At 36.7% G+C, this 12,682-nt stretch overlaps 1 protein-coding gene across 12 annotated transcripts in view; it reads left to right on the plus strand.

Moving 5' to 3' along the window:
• Positions 1-12,036, plus strand: part of LOC122559522 (ataxin-7-like protein 1) — a 244,320-nt gene extending 232,284 nt beyond the window's left edge. For all 12 annotated transcript variants that reach the window (XM_043709110.1, XM_043709111.1, XM_043709114.1 and 9 more), the window contains 2 exons: positions 7,905-7,982; positions 9,552-12,036. In XM_043709110.1, coding sequence (XP_043565045.1) covers positions 7,905-7,982; positions 9,552-9,569 — 96 coding nt within the window. In that variant the 3' untranslated portion in view covers positions 9,570-12,036. The remainder of the gene's footprint in view (positions 1-7,904; positions 7,983-9,551) is intronic.
• Positions 12,037-12,682: the final 646 nt, after the last annotated feature.

Genomic DNA, 12,682 nt, shown 5'->3' on the forward strand with positions numbered 1-12,682 from the left:
TGGAAGCTGAAAATGTGTTGCTGGAAAAGCGCAGCAGGTCAGGCAGCATCCAAGGAACAGGAGAATCGACGTTTCAGGCATAAGCCCTTCTTCTTGGAATACAGGGAGAACTAATCATTTGGATACACAACCAGCTCAAAGGTAGAAGTCAGAAGGTGGTGGTGGAGGCCTGTGACCAGTGGAGTGCCACAAGGATGGGTGCTGGGTCCGCTACTTTTCATCATTTATATAAATGGTTTGGGAGTGAGTCAGAGTATTGAGTACAGGAATTGGGAGGTCATGTTGTGGCTGTACAGGACATTGGTTAGGCCACTGTTGGAATATTGCATGCAATTCTGGTCTCCTTCCAATCGGAAAGATGTTGTGAAACTTGAAAGGGTTCAGCAAAGATTTACATGGATGTTGCCAGGGTTGGAGGATTTGGGCTATAGGAAGAGGCTGAACAGGCTGGGGCTGTTTTTCCTGGAGCATCGGAGGCTGAGGGGTGACCTTATAAAGGTTTATAAAATCGTGAGGGCATGGATAGGATAAAAAGACAAAGTCTTTTCGCTGGGGTGGGGGAGTTCAGAACTAGAGGGCATAGGTCTAGTGTGAAAGGAGAAAGATATAAATGAGACCTAAGGGGCAACGTTTTCACGCAGAGGGTGATGTGTATGGAATGAGCTACCAGAGGAAGTGGTGGAGGCTGCTACAATTGCAACATTTAAAAGGCATCTGGATGGGTATATGAATAGGAAGGGTTTGGAGGGATATGGGCTGGGTGCTGGCAGGTGGGACTAGATTGGGTTGGGATATCTGGTTAGCATAGGCGTGTTGGACCCAAGGGTCTGTTTCCGTGCTGTACATCTCTATGACTCTAAATGACGGCATGTGGGTTGAATTCAGAAATAAAAGAGGACAGCCAATCTGTCCAGGATGTACTATAGACCAGCTAGTGGACGTGGGATAGAAGAGCAAATAAGTACTCAAACTTCTGAGTGCAAAAGCAATAAAGGTTGGGAACTTCAACTACTATAGTATCAATTGGAATATGAACAGTATGAAAGACACAAAGGGCACTAAATTCTTCCATTCAAGAGAACGTTTTACTGAACTACCATATAAGGAGCCTAATGAGTGCAGACACAATTTTAGATTTAGTCTCAGGGAATGAAGCCAGGCAAGTGGATGAACTGGGTAACCACTTTGAAGGTAGTGACCATAATACAGTTAGATTTAGCACTTGTCTCAATTAGAGTGGAGCTCCAGCAAAACTCAAAACTTGACACCATTTGGGACAATACAGCCTGCTTGATTGGCACCTCACCCAATGTCTTCAAAATTCAGTCTATTGCAGACACAGCAGCTGTGTACCATCTACAAGATGCATTGCAGCATTTCACTAACACTCCTTTTGACCAACACCTTTCCAGTGTATGGTCTCTACCATCTAGAAGGACAAGGCCAGCATATGCATGGGAATATCATCTGCACTTTCAATTTCAGTATCTGTTGTGCTGAAAACTCTCCTGAAGTAATCATATTCTTCATGTTCTGAGATGTAAAGCTGAAGCAATCATTTGAAGCCTTAAAACTAGCAAGAGAGTTTTAATTGTGTGATTTTAGCATCAGGAGATTCAGCAGCAGATGAGATGAGATAGGATGGACTTGGGTGAAGTTACAGAGATGAATACAGTGCTCTTAGTGATGGTGTAGATATGCGGCTGGCTGCTTGTCTTGGGATTGTCTTTGATGCCTTGATTGTAAACAGCATGCTTCAACTTCATACAGTTGTCAAGGAGAGGATATATTTGTTGATTGACAGTTCTGACAGGCTTAATTTTAATGTTAAATATTAATATTGACATTGTGCATGGCAGTTCCATAAGAAATGAAACTTGGCCTATTGAGTCAAAATAAGTGCAATACTCTTGCCTTTTGCAAAGAACAAGTTTCTGTGTAATAATAGGTAGCTTCCAACATATGCAAGTACACCACACTATGAGTCTGACTGACCATTGGTTGTTAGCATAATTCTTCACACACTCAGGATTATTCTGCAAAGTTTATCTAATTACAGAATCACATCTAAGGTTGGACACTGCATTGCACGTTTTGCAAGTCCAGATTGATTGGATATATTGCAAACTCTCTCCATAGATTCTGCCTGAATTGCTGTGATCTCCAGCACCCCTTGTTTTCAATTCAAAGGGAAATACTGTTTGACATAATCTGCCAGTCTTTGGGACTATAGCCAAATACCTAGCATTACACTGGCACTGAAATTCATACACCATATTTCACATTTGTAATCAAAGATGAAGCAAAACCTGGTAGTTAACTGTCAATCATTATGAACAGGAGCATTCTCCTGTTGCAGCACCTCTATCAGTCAGTGTTCACTTGACAAGCAATGAACGCACACATCTTGTTTTGTTTAAAAGTAATGTTTTCTCTTTAAATTGGTATTCTTGTGAATTGTCTTGATGATCGCAAGCGAATCATTGGGACAATTTTTTTTTTCAGTTTTCAGGAATACTCAAATTCTTTGCTACCAAATGACCATTTGGTAGAGTTAGCTGTTCTTTCTTTATTTAACTTGCATTATTTATCAATTTCGCTATGCAAAGCAATGCTGTAAACTTGACCTTTTGTTTGGGGATTTTTGATGCTGTCTTCATATCCCTCACCTTTGCAATTGCTGTCTCACTTTATTTAAGTTCTTTCTTTGATTTGTACAGAAACCAACATACTACAATCAAAATTGTTAATGTAAACCATGTTGCACCTAATTAAACTATAGAACTTGACATGATTTATTGTATAGTTTTGCTTTTCAATGCCTGAGAATCAATAGGGAATGAATGAATATCTTGTTGAAATGTTTCTTTTCTCTATTCCAAACCGTTCAGTTACAATGACAACAGGCTGTTTTGCAAGTAACTCATTTATAACTGAAGTCAAAGTTCTTGAACTATCCTTGTTACTTCTCTTTATGAAGCAGCAAGTACAAAGTTGTAGTTTTTGAGAAGAAAGGCGACTTTGGATTGAATATAACACCTTCCATCATGATAGGGTGACTCTAAACTGCTTTACAGATAGTTAGAAGTACAGTCAGTCAGGGTCATGTTGGGAAACAAATGATAGAGAATATGTGCATTGTAAGGTCTCTAAGACATCAACAAGATATGTGATTTAATAATAAAGCTGGACAGTATTAATCTTCTGCAATGGATACCGACACTGCAAAGTCCTGTTCATTGATAACTGGCGTCTCAAGCCACACTTGCTGGAGCTGTCTCACAGACCAGTTTTGCCATATGCCATCATATGCAGTGGTGGACAGTTAAGAAACTAATTGGAAGCCAAAGCCTCCAAAATCTTTGTGTGGCATGACAGAAGATGTGTGATATATATGAATTTTAATATTATTTATTTTCGAGTTCGGATTTTAAACTGGCGGATTTGGTCTGAGTTTATGAAGGAATTTAATGAATAACCTGTCGGTATTTCTTTTAAAATCAAGATGACAGAGTGTCCCTGGAGTAATAATGGGAATTTGTTTGCATTGTGAGAGTATTATAATTGACCGAGTGAACATTGAAAAACATTAGCTTGCCTTTGGTTTAGAAGAGCTGAAAGTGTGTTGCTGGAAAAGTGCAGCAGGTCAGACAGCATCCAATGAGCAGGAGAATCAACTTTCGGGCATGAGCCCTTCCTTTGGGCTCATGCCCGAAATGTCGATTCTCCTGCTCCCTGGATGCTGCCTGACCTGCGCTTTTCCAGCAACACATTTTCAGCTCTGATCTCCAGCATCTGCAGTCTTCACTTTCTCCTTTGGTTTAGAAGAATCAAGAATTGATTTTATTTTGTTTAGGGGAAAGCCCATAGCTTGGAAAGCTTTTGGTTTCAGTTTTGCAGAAGTTTCTGGCTTAAAGATGTTTGAGAAAATTTAGGAACTAGATTTCTTCAGTGTAAGGATCTTGGCTGAAGTTCCAGGCTATAATGGTTTCATGTAGACCCTTCAGGGCTCTAAATAGCTGAGAAAATTTAATCTCTGTGTGAATAATTAGTAAAAGGCTATCAAACTCTCAAGGCTGGGATTTGAAAGAAACAGGTAAGTCAAATGTGATGCGATATAGATGTTATGGAGAGGGGAAATATTAGCAATCTTTGAGAAGATTTGTAGCTCAGATTGATGATATGTATGTAAGTTAGCTCACTGAGCTGGAAGGTTTGTTTTCAGATGTTTCGTCACCATGACTAGGTAACATAATCAGAGAGAGTCTTTGGTGAAGCACTGATGTTATATCCTGCCACTGTTCTGGTGTTTGTGTACTGTAAAGTGATGGTGTTTGGATAGATGGGATTGCATTTTTGCCATGAAAATCTTTCAGGCTGTGTTTTATGTAAAAAAGTCTGGTCTATATTATTTCAGCTAATTTCTTATGCATAATAAACTAAAGTTTTATTGTTAAGACCAAATCTGCAGTATATATGCTTGTCATTCAGTGAAAAACTACATCATTAAGTAAAAAAAATACTGCTAGGCCAGATTCCAGTCTTGCATCTGAATTATCCAAGGATACCATCAGCTGGGATCATAACAATGAACCGCAGGGGTTAAGAAAGCGGCTCACCACCTCCACCTGAAGGACAATTAGTGTCAGACAATAAATACTGGCCTTTCTATGATGTATACATCCCGTGAATGAATTTTTAAAGTCATCTGTTAATTTAATAATGTTGGTTAAGCGGTAGGTATTTGGTTAGTGCATGAGGGTCATCTGCCATACTCTTTGAATAATGGTTCTTATTCCACCGGAGAGGGATGAAGGGGCTTCAGTTCAGCATCTGATTTGGAAACAGCTCCTCAGATGATGCAGCGTTCCTTGAATTGACTGCCTAGACTGTATGCTCACACTTCTCAAGTAGGGCTTAAAGCCACGGACTTTCTAATTCAGAGGCAAGAGAACTACCAACTGAGCCGTGGCTAACGTGGAGATAGCCGTGAGGATTTGTACAAGAATAATATACTGTTTTCCACCTTTAGCTTTATGCTTCTCCTGTGAGTACATCCAAAATTTCAGTATTTAGAATTTTCACCGTTTTTTAAAAAGCTCTGCATTTCTGTTGCTAACAATGTGAATAACCTCTCACTTCCCCACATCTAGCATCTCGTTACTCATTCAAACTATCTCTATATCTCTTTGCAGCCTTTTGTGTTCTCCTCACAACTTGCATTCTCATCTACCCTTGCATTATTTTGTCACTTTATGTGACTAATTTGAATTGCGAGTCCGATAAAGCCTTGATGAATCGAATTGCATAAGAATTCTTGCAAGATTCAAATCAAACATAGTTTGGTGATGTGCATGGTAGTCCCAAGGTGGCAAACCTGTGGCCTCATAGATGACAGCAGAGAAAATGAATGGGCAGTTACAGGATGCCTTGAGATATTTAGCTTTTTGGACAGGTTACATGCTTTAAAGAAAAAGGTAGAAATATTCAGAGCATTTCCTATCAAAATCCTATCATTATAAAAGCCTGAAACACTTTTTCTGTTGATGGCTGCTGGGGTCACTGCTCTAAATCCTTCTGCCTTTTTCTTTTAAACTTGAGTGTTTCCTCTTCAGGTACCTAGAAATCACGAGTGGTTTAAGACGGCAGCTGGTCTCATATTGTCCATTTCCAATTTTGGCTAATACAGAGTAGCCAGTGCAAATGTTCAGCTTATTATAAGCATCTGGAATTGAGACTTGATATTCTGCTGGCAGGACTAATTGATGACTTTGACACAATTGGAATTTTGAGTTATCCCATTTGGTTGTATCACATTTTCACTGTGGTAGAGACCCCAGCACTGACTGTTTTGATACTTCACTGATCACGATCTGCCAACTTTTAAATGCTCCTAGTCCCTTATTTCTGTCTATTGGTTTCTCTCCATTAAGCAATCCTCTATTCATAGCAATATGTTACCTCAACATCCTGAGCCCTTACTAATTCAAATCCTGCAGATGTTGGAGATCTGAAATAAAAATAGAAACTCAGCACATCTGATAACATCTATGGACAGAAGAGCTGAGTTAATATTTTGAGTCAAAATGACTCATCTTAAGAAGAATCTCCAGTTCTGTGGAAGTCATATTGGATTTGAAACTTTAAGCTGTTTCTCTCTTCGTAGGTGCTGTCAGACCCTCTCAGTTTCTACAGCAGCATCTGTTTTTATCCCTGAGCTCTCGCATACTAACCTTTCCCTTGGTGTTTTATTGAGTGCATTTTGGAAATCCAAATATACTATAAACTCCTCTTTATCTTTCCCACTAGTTACATGTTCAGAAAGCCCTAATAAATTTTCAAACATAGTTTTACAACAGGGAAACAATATTGATATTTATCAAATTATACTATAATTTTCTCAGTGTGTTGTTAAGATTTCCTTAAGAGATTTTAACATTTTACGACTGATGCAGAGCTAATTGGCCTGCAGCTCTCCATTTTCTTTACACCATCCTTCCTTAAATAGTGGTGTTGTACTATCTCTGCAGCTCTTTTAGAATTTCAATCAATTCCTAGGCTGGGTCCACTCCTGTGATTTTGACAGATTTTCTTCTGAGTTTCTTCAGTACTTTTTCTCTGGTGATATAAATGACTTTAATTTCCTTTTCATATTAGCCCCTTGGTTACTCTTTATTTCTGGTGTGTAATTTGTGTCTGCTGCTGTGAAGGCAAATGCAAAACATTTATTCAGTGTCTCTGTCATTTCCTCATTGCTTATGATGATTTTTCCTGCTTTTCCTTCTCTGGGACTGATGTTTACTTTGCTACTCTCCTTTTTGTATACCTCTAAAAGTCCTTATTTGTTTTTATATTCATGGATCATTTGCTCTCATTATATTTTTTTTCCTTTTTATCAATTGTATTGATGGCCCTTTACTGGTTTCTAAAACACACTCAATCTTCAGACATAGTACTGCTGTTTACAACACTTAAACTTCTTCAGTTAATCTAATACTATTCTTAATTTCCTTTGTAAGCCATGGACAGATCCTTTTTGCTGAGTTTTTATTTTTCAATTTATTTTTGTTGAATATTTGAATTGTTTCCTTAATTCATACTGTTTGTTTATTCTGCACCTTGTCATCTATTTACCTAATCAGCCTTAGCTCACTGCCTCCTCTTGGCTTTGTAATTAATTTTGTTTAAGCTCAAGTTTCTCTTTTAGGACCAAGTTCATTGATTTCAAGCTTAATATGGAATTCAGTTAGATTGATTATTTTCTTATCAAATCTTTTCCCTTGAGATTACTAATTAAACAATTCTAACTGCTCAGGAAATCTAAAGTAGTTTTATTTATTGGTGGTTTCAATGACAGTACTTCTGCTGCTATCTCTGAGATTGTATTGACAATAAACATTTTTTTGATCCTGTCATCGAACCCTCCCTTCCTTAATAATATACAGAAGGGCTCTGGTATAACATGATGGCTGAGTTCCTCTGCAACCTCGTGCTATAGAAAATCAGTCTATAAAACCGCGATAGAAGATCAGGCTGTGGAAAACCGCGATAGAAAATCACTTTACCTGTTCAGTAGAAAGTTTGCTTTATCCAGACAATGTCCACAATTTGTCGATTGCGTTATAGGCAATTTGTATTGACGAAACGTGTGTTATACTCAACTTGTAAGTCATGTTGGGTTTGACTCTAAATTTTCTTAAAGTGTAAATAATTCTTTTGTTGTGCAGTTATTTAACTGAACTAGCATTGATACTCGTTATTGTTTTTGAAAAGAGTCGGTGATGTTCACAATCTTGCATCACCAATGTTACTAGAAATTAATCTCTCTTTTCGTGATGACAAATTGGTAAGTGGCAAGTTTTCTATTACTTGAATTTTTTAACATTCTCATTTCTTTCAAGCAGATTGGAAAAGGTAGCAGCGTTTCTTTATCACAGTCCAGTCCTTCAACTACAACGAACCCTGTACATGGTAACAGACAAGTAGGTATCAAAATTTCACACTGATACAGATGTGTAGCATATCATGATGATCATAAGGTAGCAACATAGATTTTTAATTGGTTCCTAAGTGTAACCTTTGTATAAATCTATGGGACCTCGCAGAGCTTCATGTTTACTTCAAAGTTTCTGGCTAATACTAAACAGTAGTCCATCTTGTAACTGGTATCAAGTTACTTATATGTGTTTAGCATAAGCAGCATTCAAACGTGGAATCTATTGATACTTTTACAAATTGACCGGGACAGCACTGATACTTAACTTAATTTCCCGTCCACTTCAAGACACACCCTGTGAGAAACAGACAACTTAGGACGCAAAACTGAAAGAAAAAGCTTCAAACTCTAATGTAATATAACCACTTCCCTTAAAAATCAAGAAGCTGACACACAGTAGAGAATTCCTTGAGGTAAATTAATCCTTTAAAAACTTTATTTGACTCCCAGGTAAGGAAATTGATTACGATATCTACAGCTATAGAATACTACAGTCCAGTCCTGTTAGGTGTATAACTGATTTTTTCCATGTTCTTCATTTTCCCGTGCACTGTTTGTCAGAGATTGATAGTCCCTGTGAAGAAAGCTGTAGTACCTTTGAAGTTATTTATCTAGAAAATTGCTGTTATTTGCTGAAATAATAAAACAGTGTACAGTTGCCTAAAAAACTTTGATTACAGCATGGGCTTTGCTTTATCTGTAGACAATATAAGAATAATTAACAGATTCACATTTGTAATGGTGAGAATATTATCCCCTCAAAACTATACACTTCAGGAAACCTCTCTGCTGGAAGACATCCCCAGAAAAAATAATTGCATATACAACTTTTAAGTATACATGTTTTAAAGGAAGTGTCTATAACACTCAAGTCAAAGTGGATTGAGCTGTTAAAGAAACTTATTACCCAGCTGGATCAACAGTTGGGATAAGCTAAAGTTATGAGAGAGAACATCTTTCATTAATTGGATTATTAGGATTGCATCTAGCTACTATAATTATTGAAAAATCATTTATGCAGTCATTACATTTACTGGGCTGAATTTTATTTAGCTGAGGAGGTGAGTCTGAAAGTGGACAAGCTGGCAATTTCCCATTTCTGGCTACTGTGCTGGTTTGCCAGTTTGGTTCTGCATTAGTGCCATTTTAGAACAAGCTGGATTGTGGGAGGGGATTGGTCACAGCTACCTGCCTGTGCATGTCCAATTAATGATCCTCTTTAGGCTAGTCTGCTAATGCAACCTAAAACTCCATCCCATCCCAGATTTCCAATAGCTGCTACAGCCACTGGCTGTCCAATAAATGTGTTGTGATTTTTAATTTAATCATTTGTCATTTAACCTTAATCTTGGTTTGCCCTTTTCTCAGCCCAAATTTTCTATTTTGTCAAGGATTGGGAGAGAGGGAAGAATGATTGTGTGTATATTGTCCAAATTATGACCAATTCTTTTTCTGTCAGTTCTCCGCTTTAGTATGATATTGCTATATTTAACAAACTCTGTTTTTGCTTCTCTCTGTTTATGTGAGAGATTAATTTTATTTATCTTTTTTGCAGCCAAAAGTTCATCAGTGAAAGCTGACTTTATGGGGTAGTAGCCTAAGACAGTGGTTACAAGTGACAATGGTACTTGCCTTCGACTGTATGATGGACTGCATCGATAAGATGAAAACCTCTGCTCTGAAGACATGAGGAGCTCTCCCTCTCAGCCAACACCTCCTAGCGGCCTTTTCCCCCATTCTTCTAGCAATGGTGAATGAGTGTACGATGACTTACCAATCATTCCTTTATTGTAAGAGCGAAAACCCTATTTCACTTGCTGTGTTTGGTGGTGGTTTAGGGACATCCAATATAACAACGCAATGTAACAAATTCTAGAAAAGTCGGGGTAATCATGATTTTATTCCCCCTTGCCCCCTTCCATGGGGATAATTATAATCTGCAATGTTAATCATGATCTAAATGACTTGGCAAAAGCATAAAACTAAACGTCATCACAATCTATTTTTATTCTTGATGTTTTTTAAATTCTTGACAATTGGCAGGATTTATGGAATCCACCCTGATTACAATTTGTATCCCTATAAGTTTTATATAAAGGACATATCCTATCACTAAAATGTTTTGTGACTTGGCAGGTCTTGCGCAGTGTGAGACATTTAAGGAAAATGTCTAACCTTTGTTGTACCAGCACTCACTTTAGTATTGCATTTATAATTCGAACCCTGAAGAGACCCAGCTACCACGAAACAATTACATACATTTTTACATAATTTTTTTTTGCTGATGGCAAAATTTGTTCTACTTGTGACACAAGTGGAATCTTGAGATACTATTTTAAACGATGAAGAGGGTAATGGAAACTTGATTGCTGCCAGCTTTGTATGAAGATGTTACAACAAGGTGGAGTTTTCTAGCTTTATAATGTCATGAGTGTATTTGCAGGGGGACTGTTGAGAGATAAGTCGAGAGCAAGGGTAAAGGAAGTGTTAATGATATTTTATTATTCAGTGTTAAAAGTGCACTTATTTGTGATGGATTCTTCCCAATTAGAAGGGGACAGGTATGGATTAAAAAAGGACAAGAATGTTCTTATAACAAGGATGGATTTTTAAGGTTTTTAATAATGGATAGTAGTTAAAAGAGAAGGACATTCTGTAAAATAAACTAAAGCTGGTGTGCAGAGACTGTTAGAATGAAGTTATGGCACAGAGAAATATTTTTCTTAAGCTAATCATCATCCACCCAGTTGTTCCTTTAATTGTTCGTGTTAATTTTCTTTAATTTATGATTTATCATTTTATTAATGCTCTAACTGACCAGGATAGGTTCAGACATAGAATTTAGGAAAGTCAGAAGTTGTGCGTTTATATATTTTTAAAATAAATTTGGATTGAACTTTTGCTATGTACATTTTGTTAGACTGAAAATTGTGTACATATCTGTTGTTATTTTTGCACAAATGTTTGTCATGGTTAGCTTAGGAGCTTATAAGTATTTTAATTTTTCTAATTTATTGTGGGTTGTTATAAAACTACAGGGGGTGGGAAATAAATTCCCAATAATTAGAATAATTTTTTTATATATATATATTATAAAACAAAAGCTGATGTCTGTCGTGAATACAAATTTTCCTTCTGAAACTGGCTGTGCTCATCAGAAACTGCTAAAGGGCAGTGAGATGCAAAGGTAGTCCATGACTGAAGGGGACAGCTTGGAAACTATAAAAGGTGTTAGTGCTTTACCCACATTGTGGGTTTTGGTATTGTATTTTAGACCAGTACAAATCATGGACGTAATGCATAAGCCTGTCAGCCATAAAGAGACAGCAGAAATACTGTATGCCTTCTTTTGTATTAATGTAACAATTGTATATAAAGCTGATCAAAAACTTTGTAGAAAATAGTTTATACAGCATTATTATATTATTGCTGAATCTCAGTGAATTCTTGGGAAAAGAAAGTTTTTCTATTTACACCTTATTTTTTTGTTACACTGTTGACCCATGGCATTTTGACAAAACTCTGTGGGTTTTGCATTGCTGGTCAGTCATGGGTGTGTTAATACTGCTGTTGCACAGACAAGAATTTGCACCTGCCTCATTGTGCTTTCCTACTGCAGATTTCAATTTATACCCCATTCAAAGATAATGAAAGCATGTAAAAATAATCCTGCGTGCCATACTGTAACTGGTCTCCTTTTTGTAAATGGATTTAATAACACTACGTATTTTCAATTTGCTTTGTGCACTTTTCTTTTCCATCTCTTCCACTACCAGCCCCATTCCCACAGCAGTGTCATTGCATTCATTTCATGCCTATCTTCATCTTTGTGGTATTGTTAACAGAATGATGTCTAGAATAGCTGTAAATAGTTAATTTGATGGCATACAGAGAAAATAAATTGAACAAACCTTGTTTCTGATTGATACTGCCATGGTTCAACACCCAGCTTGGAGATATTCTCTAGTGAGGGATTTTGTTTTTGTTTTGTAACAGGCTTTGTAAATAAAAAAATAATTTATATGTTTGTAAGAAGTACATTTTCCTGTTGTATCTTTACTTCCACTTGTTCAGTTGTTCTGCTTTATTTTTCAAACAATGTGACAAAATGGTTGTCACAATAATTTACATAGAATTCGTGTTTATGAAATAGATTTTGGTTTTGCATCAGTACAAATAATCCCATGGAATTTGGGACTTATTCAAATGTGGTTGATATAACTTCTGAGAATTGTTGCTGCCCAGTTTCAGCCTCACACCACCTGCAAGACAACTATGAAAGATGCAATACCAAGCTTCTGTTCCCAGATTTGTCCAATAATAGCTTTAAAGATAATTTTAGAACTTTTAAATGTTAATGATGACAGTGTTCAATGTTTTCACATTGAATCTTTTTTTATATAGATATTTTTATTAGAAATTTAACATTTTTACAAGTTTACAAAAATAAACAAAACTCTCAGATATAAACATTGATATACAATTAGCTCAAATATACAATAGCCAAAATTTGACCAAAAAAAAACAAAACAACAAAAAAAAACCGAGAAAAAAAAACCGAAAAAAAAAAACAAACAGACAAAACTCAACTATCTACTAATCTAACCTACAACTAACCAGAGTGTATATTTAAGTCTCTTACATGCTCGGAATGTGTTAACATCAAATGTAATAAAACCCGTATTC

This window comes from Chiloscyllium plagiosum, chromosome 19 (assembly GCF_004010195.1).
Source record: "Chiloscyllium plagiosum isolate BGI_BamShark_2017 chromosome 19, ASM401019v2, whole genome shotgun sequence".
NCBI lineage: Eukaryota > Metazoa > Chordata > Chondrichthyes > Orectolobiformes > Hemiscylliidae > Chiloscyllium > Chiloscyllium plagiosum.